The sequence below is a fragment of the Hyla sarda genome, chromosome 4 (genome assembly GCF_029499605.1).
Source record: "Hyla sarda isolate aHylSar1 chromosome 4, aHylSar1.hap1, whole genome shotgun sequence".
Taxonomy (NCBI): Eukaryota; Metazoa; Chordata; class Amphibia; order Anura; family Hylidae; genus Hyla; species Hyla sarda.
Window position 1 is genome coordinate 411,555,172 of NC_079192.1, and position 9,190 is coordinate 411,564,361.

The window sequence follows — 9,190 nt, forward strand, 5'->3', positions numbered from 1 at the left end:
TGCCTGGCACTTATGGGGTCACTGTTACAGGTGTTGTGCCTGGCACTTATAGGGTCACTGTTATGGGTATTGTGCCTGGCACTTATAGGGTCACTGTTATGGGTGTTGTGCCTGGCACTTATGGGGTCACTGTTACTGGTGTTGTGCCTGGCACTTATGGGGTCACTGTTATGGGTGTTGTGCCTGGTATTTGTGGGGTCACTTTTATGGGTGTTGTGCCTGGCACTTATGGGGTCACTGTTATGGGTGTTGTGCCTGGTACTTATGGGGTCACTGTTATGGGTGTTGTGCCTATCACTTATGGGGTCACTGTTATGGGTGTTGCGCCTGGCACTTATGGGGTCACTGTTATGGGTGTTGTGCCTGGCATTTATAGGGTCACTGTTATGGGTGTTGTATCTGAACTTATAGGCAACCACTTTTTAGACTTTCTGGGAACACTGTGGCCCCAGCTATTATCTATGGGGCCACTGTGACTTGTAGAGCAATGGCTGCCTCCTAGGAATCACTTCACATTGTTTCTTATGTCACAGCATCCATAAGTCTCTTACTTCATACTTCTGGCGGGAGTTTATTTCACAGACATTGATAGTAAAGAGCAGTCACGTGTCCACATCCCCCTATTCCAGCGTTGTCCCGCCTTTTATCTCTACAATCCTGACTCCTGACCTTCCGGCCTCCGCAGTACTTGCTACATTGTAACTATCTTCCGCTCATCTGATTGGCTACCCAGCGTCCACTCAGCGAGCGGTGCCAGGTTCTTCTTGTCTCTGATTGGTCAGCCGTTGCTCCCTGTAGCCGGAGTGTGATTAGCCGTTGCTGTGGCTGATGACGTCATGTGTAGAGAGAATTCCGCAGGTCCTTTAGAGATTCGGACTCCTTGGCGCGGCGGGCGGGTCCTAGCGCCGTAAGTTCTGCTGTGTGTGGAGTCGCTTCTGTCCCGTTACATGTATGTACAGTTGTGTGTTTCTTATTGTGTATGTTAACTTGTCATGTTAATCTGTGTGTATAGTTAGGGAGTCCTATTAAAGCCTTGTTAAACGAGGGTCTCACTCAGTAACCAGAATAGTGGAGTAGGGGACATGAAGTGTTATCAGTTTCCCATAGTAAAACTTTTCAACTCTCTCCTGAGCCCTATATAGAAAGCAAGGCCCCTGGGTGTAGGTCCCCTTTAAAGCCGATAACATAAACACATGGTGGTCAGCCGCCGTTGGTTACCGCAGTGTTACGTCCGCATGACTGTCCACGTCCTGACGGACCGGCATAGGATATAAAAGGGGCTGTGAGACCCCAGAAAATACAGATAAATAACACCGCCACTCCTAACAGACCTGATAAACAGTGTAACTTCTTACAAAAGGTTCCGCAGGGGCGGAGCATAGCACAGTAATTCATTGAATACAAGAGTTGGGTCTTAAGGCCCCACCCACGCTCAGATGGAGTTAGGTGTAGGAAATGTGCACATACCCATGTGATCTATACGGTATATTAACGTTTCTTACAGACGCACATGAGGCGTTTCTGCAGGCTGAATGGACACGGCCGGTGAAGGCGGCAGCCAGAAAGGAAGTACCCGAAAGGGCGACGGCGGCAGCCAAAAAAAGACAGCGAGGAAGCGGAAAGCCAAGACGCGTGGTGACACATCTTTGTCGCAGCTCATCCAGCAACTGCGTGAAACAGTGTTTCCGGATCCCAAAACACCAGCAACGAGGGTCGGTATCAAACATTTCCGCATAGGGTTGGGGTGTGGGTTGGTCTTATTGAGGGGTATGATCAGGGGGGGGATCATTTCGGGGGCATTCTGTCCCCAAAATGTGGTCGCCCATTAATTTTTACACTTTTCCAAGTGAACAGGAGCCGACTTTACAGATCGGAAACGCATTACGGTAATATTGCGCACTTCCCTGGTGTCATTCTTGCAATGTGTCATCTCATCTTCTAGAAAGAGGTTCTGCAGCAGGCTAAACACCACATCCTGCATCTGGAGGGCACCCTGGACTCCCTGTTAAAAATGAGAAGTGAGTGGGGCTGTATACTGAGTGCAACGTTCTATATATATATATATATATATATATATATATATATATATAGTGACAAATGTGTTAAAATGTCAATGCCTTGTGCCTTAGGTCACGTTATCATGGAGGACAGCGCCCCCTGTAGCCTGGAGGACATCAAAGAGGAATATGTACAGCTCTATAGTAGTGATCAGTGGTATGTCACATGGCTACAAATACTTTCTTAAAGGGGTCTTCCAGGAAAAAATACCTTTTTTTTTTTAAATAAATGTCAACTGGCTCCAGAAAGTTAAACAGATTTGTAAATTACTTCTATTAAAAATAAATAAATCTTAATCCTTCCAATACTTATTAGCTGCTGAAGTTGAGTTTGTTGTTTTCTGCCTGGAAACAGTGCTCTCTGCTGACATCTCTGTTTGTCTCGGGAACTGCACAGAGTAGAAGAGGTTTGCTATGGGGATTTGCTTCTGCTCTTGTCAGTTCCAGATATAGGTGTCATCAGAGAGCACTTAGACAGAAAAGAACAACTCAACTTCAGCAGCTCTTAAGTACTGAAAGGATTAAGATTTTTTTTTTAATAGAAGTAATTTACAAATCTGAGCCAGTTGATATATATATATATAAAAAAAAGTTTTTGCCCTGGATAACCCCTTTAAAGCAGTTCTCCAACTTCTATATATTAAACTCTATGGGCCGCCAATGTAATGGACACAATGCTGCTTTTGAGGGCCAGCTATACCTGTAATTTTTTATTTTTTTGTCTTTGCTAATTTTTTTTTTTAGTATGTAAGTTATTTTAGAATAGTAATTATATTATTATTATATGTTACAATAATTTATTTTATTGTGGTTTTATTAAGTAAGGATTTGACATTTTATTCAACTGTTATTTATTTATTTATTTATTTATTTATTATTATTATAATTTTTTGTCCCATTAGGGTATTATGTTCTCTCTTGATTGCTCATTTATTATAATGTAGTACTTCCATATTACAGTATGTTATGTCTGGGAGGGGGCGTGACGCCCCCTCCCAGACATAACATACTGTAATATGGAGGTACTACATTATAATAAATGAGCAATCAAGAGATAACAAAATATCCTAATGGGACTAAAAATAATTATTATAAATAAATAAATAACAATTGAATAAAATGTCAAAACATCACTAAATAAAACCACAGACGGCCGTCACGCCCCCTCCCATAGACTTGCATTGAGGGGGCGTGGCCGTGACGTCACAAGCCTCCGGGGCTGAACCCAAGGCTCTAAACGGACCCTGGGTGCCGCACGGAGATCGTGGGGGTCCCCAGCGGCAGGACCCCCACGATCAGACATCTTATTCCCTATCCTTTTGATAGGGGATAAGATGTCTAAGGGCGGAGTACCCCCTTTAAGAAAATGAATTTGCATAATTTGCATAAACTGCCCAGAAACGGCCTGTAAAATGTATCTAACAATGATCCTCTAAAGCAAAATGTGGATCAAAAAAGTTATAGAAACACTAGAAAATTTGAGGCTTGTATATACAAGCGTAAGTTTGATGCCCCTATGGCTCCCAGGTCTGCCATCTTCTCCCTCCTCCATTGGGCATTAGGCCATGTGAACATGTTGTAATGCCCAATGGAGGAGTGAGAAGATGGCAGACCTGGGAGCCATAGGGGCCCCAGTGGGAGCTTTCTCCCTAGGTCTAATCCAGTGGTTCTTAACCTTGTTGGAGGTACTGAACCCCACCAGTTTCATATGCGCATTCACCGAACCCCTGTTAATTGGAAAAATAAAAGGATTTTTTCAAATTCAAAACATAGGAGGTAAATATTTAAGTATATATTTATACATAGGTGCACAAAATGAACAAAACCATTAAGAACAAAACCTTTAAGACACATTAGGCGCAGGCAGTGTTCCCCCACACATTAGGCGCAGGCAGTGTTCCCCCACACATTAGGCGCAGGCAGTGTTCCCCCACACATTAGGCAGGCAGTGTTCCCCCACATTAGGCAGACAGTTTTCCCCCATACATTAGGTGCAGGCAGTGTACCCCCACACATTAAGCGCAGGCAGTGTTCCCCCATACATTGGGCGCAGGCAGTGTACCCCCCACATTAGGCAGGCAGTGTTCCCCCATACATTAGGCGCAGGCAGTGTACCCCGCCCCCACATTAGGCAGGCAGTGTTCCCCCATACATTAGGCAGGCAGTGTTCCCCCACACATTAGGCGCAGGCAGTGTTCCCCCACATTAGGCAGGCAGTGTTCCCCCACACATTAGGCGCAGGCAGTGTTCCCCCACATTAAGCAGGCAGTGTTCCCCCACATTAGACAGGCAGTGTTCCCCCACATTAGGCAGGCAGTGTTCCCCCACATTAGGCAGGCAGTGTTCCCCCACATTAGGCATGCAGTGTTCCCCCACATTAGACAGGCAGTGTTCCTACACATTAGGCAGGCAGTGTTCCCCACATTAGACAGGCAGTGTTCCTACACATTAGGCAGTCAGTGTTCCTACACATTAGGCAGGCAGTGTTCTCCCACATTAGGCAGGCAGTGTTCCTACACATTAGGCAGTCAGTGTTCCCCCACATTAGACAGGCAGTGTTCCCCCACATTAGGCAGGCAGTGTTCCCCCACATTAGGCAGGCAGTGTTCCCCCACATTAGGCAGGCAGTGTTCCTACACATTAGGCAGGCAGTGTTCCTACACATAAGGCAGACAGTGTTCCTACACATTAGACAGGCAGTGTTCCTACACATTAGGCAGGCAGTGTTCCCCCACATTAGACAGGCAGTGTTCCTACACATTAGGCAGGCAGTGTTCCCCCACATTAGGCAGGCAGTGTTCCTACACATTAGGCAGGCAGTGTTCCCCCACATTAGGCAGGCAGTGTTCCCCCACATTAGGCAGGCAGTGTTCCTACACATTAGGCAGGCAGTGTTCCTACACATAAGGCAGACAGTGTTCCTACACATTAGGCAGGCAGTGTTCCCCACATTAGGCAGGCAGTGTTCCTACACATTAGGCAGGCAGTGTTCCCCCACATTAGGCAGGCAGTGTTCCCCCACATTAGGCAGGCAGTGTTCCCCCACATTAGGCAGGCAGTGTTCCTACACATTAGGCAGGCAGTGTTCCTACACATAAGGCAGACAGTGTTCCTACACATTAGGCAGGCAGTGTTCCCCCACATTAGACAGGCAGTGTTCCCCCACATTAGGCAGGCAGTGTTCCCCCACATTAGCCAGGCAGTGTTCCCCCACATTAGGCAGGCAGTGTTCCTACACATTAGGCAGGCAGTGTTCCCCCACATTAGGCAGTCAGTGTTCCTACACATTAGGCAGGCAGTGTTCCCCCACATTAGACAGGCAGTGTTCCTACACATTAGGCAGGCAGTGTTCCCCCACATTAGACAGGCAGTGTTCCCCCACATTAGGCAGGCAGTGTTCCTACACATTAGGCAGGCAGTGTTCCCCCACATTAGGCAGGCAGTGTTCCCCCACATTAGGCAGGCAGTGTTCCTACACATTAGGCAGGCAGTGTTCCTACACATTAGGCAGGCAGTGTTCCCCCACATTAGGCAGGCAGTGTTCCCTCACATTAGGCAGGCAGTGTTCCTACACATTAGGCAGGCAGTGTTCCCCCACATTAGGCAGGCAGTGTTCCCTCACATTAGGCAGGCAGTGTTCCCCCACATTAGGCAGGCAGTGTTCCTACACATTAGGCAGGCAGTGTTCCTACACATTAGACAGGCAGTGTTCCTACACATTAGGCAGGCAGTGTTCCCCCACATTAGGCAGGCAGTGTTCCTACACATTAGGCAGGCAGTGTTCCTACACATTAGGCAGGCAGTGTTCCCCCACATTAGGCAGGCAGTGTTCCTACACATTAGGCAGACAGTGTTCCTACACATTAGACAGGCAGTGTTCCCCCACATTAGACAGGCAGTGTTCCCCCACATTAGACAGGCAGTGTTCCTACACATTAGGCAGGCAGTGTTCCCCCACAGACATACAGCCTCCAGCTATATACAGTGTATGGCTGGAGGCTGTATGCCTGTGTACTGTCCACTTCAGTGCTCCGACCACTGCTCCGGCTATAGCAGTAGGTCACGGGACCGGTGGTCGGAGCACCGAAGATGACGTGCTACGGGTCACTTACCAAGCTGGCCAGCGCGCATCTTCCTCCTTCTCTATCCTCCGGTCCTCTGCGCCTTCGTTTCCACGCATGGGATGTCAGTGACGTCCCGGTGTGCGCTATGTCCCGGTGGCCCCTGCGTTTTTAAACTTAACGCGGGGCCACAGGGAGTTAATAGTGATGGGGGAATTGCCCTATCGCTACAGGACAGGCAAACACCGGCTCTTCTCGGGGCCCCGGACCAGCTCGAGGCCCCAAGCAATTGCTTGGTTTGCCTGTCCTGTTGCGACCTCCCCCGCCGAACCCCCAGAACTGACTCACCGAACCCCAGGGCTTCGATAGAACCCAGGTTAAGAACCACTGGTCTAATCTTTCGGATGCCACGGTCAGTATTGGTCTTGGTATCTGAGGGGTTAAACAGCCATCCAGTGCAGTAATATATGTCACCCGCATACAATGGCGCCGGTGCAGGAAGTGTCGTCCAATGACACCAGAGTGTTTGTAATTTTTTTTTGCTGTCTATACAAATACCATGTTTGCCACTTTGTATCTTTTTTGTTTTTGATGTTAGTGACCGTCCTGTTGGGGTGGAGGGGATGGGTGAGGTGGACCCCGTCCTCTTGTACATGCGGCAGGATTTTCAAAGAAACCTGGAAGAATCGGTGGAAGAATTAAAGATAGAAAGTTCTACGGAGTCCGTATCCTCACCAGATATCATGGACTTTGAACGGTAACTATGATATTCTGGAATATGAACCATGGCAGTAACTTTCCCAGCACTTTCTCTCATTTAGAGGCTATTGTGCCATATAGAGGAGCAGTAGTGGAGGATGTGTCCTGGCCTCAGTCACCGTGTGCCCTCCCAACCTGCAGGAGGAGCTGTTATCGGGAGCAAGGGAGACAGTCAGAAGACGGGGGCCGAAGGAAAGCATCCGACACTGAACCCCCCTCGAGCTCTATCTGTATACTGCTGCTGCTATCTCTATGGGATCAGGATATATAGTATTTATACACCTCCCATCCAACTCTATCTGTATACTGCTGCTATCTATATGGGATCAGGATATATAGTAGTTATACACCACCCCTCCAGCTCAATCTGTATACTGCTGCTATCTCTATGAGATCAGGATATATAGTAGTTATACCCATCCAGCTCTATCTGTATACTGCTGCTGCTATCTCTATGGGATCAGGATATATAGTATTTATACACCTCCCATCTAACTCTATCTGTATACTGCTGCTATCTATATGGGATCAGGATATATAGTAGTTATACACCACCCCTCCAGCTCAATCTGTATACTGCTGCTATCTCTATGAGATCAGGATATATAGTAGTTATATACCTCCCCTCCTGCTCTATCTTTATACTGCTGCTTCTATGCCTATGGGATATGGATATATAGTAGTTACACACCTCCCCTCCAGATTCATCTGTATACTGCTGCTATCTCTATGGGGGCAGGATATATAGTAGTTACACACCTCCCCTCCAGATTCATCTGTATACTGCTGCTATCTCTTTGGGGTCAGGATATATATTAGTTTTGCACCTCCTCTTTAGCTCTATCTGTATACTGCTGCTATCTCTTTGGAATCAGGATATATAGTAGGTATACCCCTCCCCACTAGCTCTATCTGTATACTGCTGATGCTATCTCTATGGGATCAGGATATATAGTAGATATACACTCCCCCCCCCCTCCCGCTCTATCTGTATACTGCTGCTATCTCTATGGGATTAGGATATATAGTAGATATACTCCTCCCCTCCAGCTCTATCCATATACTGCTACTATTACCATGGGATTAGGATATATAGTAGTTATATACCTCCCCTCCAGCTCTATCTGTATACTGCTGCTATTTCCATGGGATTAGGATATATAGTAGTTATATACCTTCCCTCCAGCTATATCTGTATACTGCTGCTATTTCCATGGGATTAGGATATATAGTAGTTATATACCTCCCCTCCAGCTCTATCTGTATACTGCTGCTATCTCTATAAGATCAGGATATATAGTAGTTATACACCTCCTCCCAGCTCTATCTGTATACTGCTGCTATCTCTATGGGATCAGGATATATAGTAGTTATACTCCTCCCCTCCAGCTCTATCCGTATACTGCTACTATTACCATGGGATTAGGATATATAGTAGTTATACACCTCCCCTCCAGCTCTATCCGTATACTGCTACTATTTCCATGGGAGTAGGATATATAGTAGTTATACACCTCCCCTCCAGCTCTATCTGTATACTGCTGCTATTTCCATGGGATTAGGATATATAGTAGTTATATACCTCCCCTGAGGCTGAGTTTACATATTGTGTTTTTTGCTGTGTTTTTTTTTTCTGTTTTGTCGTGAGTCTCCCAAAAATCGTGGTAAAAATGGTGCTATTGTAAACCTAGTCATTTTTACATAAATTTTGGAAAATCACTGCAAATAACAGTCCAGATGCAGTAAAAATGTCTGAAAAATGCAGTAAAAAATTCTAATTCAAATTTTCATAAAACACCTCAGTTGTTTAAATCATTAAATCATTCTCCTCGTGATAATATTTAAAAAAACAAATCTCACTTTGTATAAGAAAATGCATCAAATCTGCACATAATGTTAACTGACCAACCCACTTATGAGTCTTGTCAGTTCACCTGGGTGACCTCCAGCACCAATTAGATGACCAGGTGCAGTGATCAGACTCCAACCCCTCTTTCTCTGCAAAGCCAGAGGATTAATATATATATATATATATATATATATAAAACTCAATGTGTGTGTATTTTCCAGCATCACTTCCACACGGCTAAAAATATTTACATGAAACTTGGTCACATGTTACTTATATGTCAACAACAAACATAGGATAGGTGATTTAACCCTTACCCACCCCCATTTGCCAGGGTCGGGGTTTTTATTTAAAGTCCCATGCAAGTCTATGGGAAATATATGTTACTGGAGATATTTCGATAAAACTTGGTCACATGTTACTTATATGTCAAATAAAAATATATAATAGTTAAATTAACCCCT

The 9,190-nt window shown here is 45.7% G+C and overlaps 1 protein-coding gene across 4 annotated transcripts in view; it reads left to right on the plus strand.

The window, feature by feature from the left end:
• The first annotated feature begins 561 nt into the window (after positions 1-561).
• The window catches only part of STRA8 (stimulated by retinoic acid 8), a 24,174-nt gene continuing 15,545 nt past the window's right edge, over positions 562-9,190 (plus strand). Inside the window, exons 1-5 of one of the 4 annotated variants that reach the window (XM_056569533.1) lie at positions 562-907; positions 1,505-1,712; positions 1,943-2,018; positions 2,130-2,214; positions 6,717-6,875. In XM_056569533.1, coding sequence (XP_056425508.1) covers positions 1,533-1,712; positions 1,943-2,018; positions 2,130-2,214; positions 6,717-6,875 — 500 coding nt within the window. In that variant the 5' untranslated portion in view covers positions 562-907; positions 1,505-1,532. Of the gene's footprint in view, positions 950-1,504; positions 1,713-1,847; positions 2,019-2,129; positions 2,215-6,716; positions 6,876-9,190 lie in introns of those variants that run through there. The other 3 variants (XM_056569532.1, XM_056569536.1, XM_056569534.1) reach the window with 3 other exon arrangements.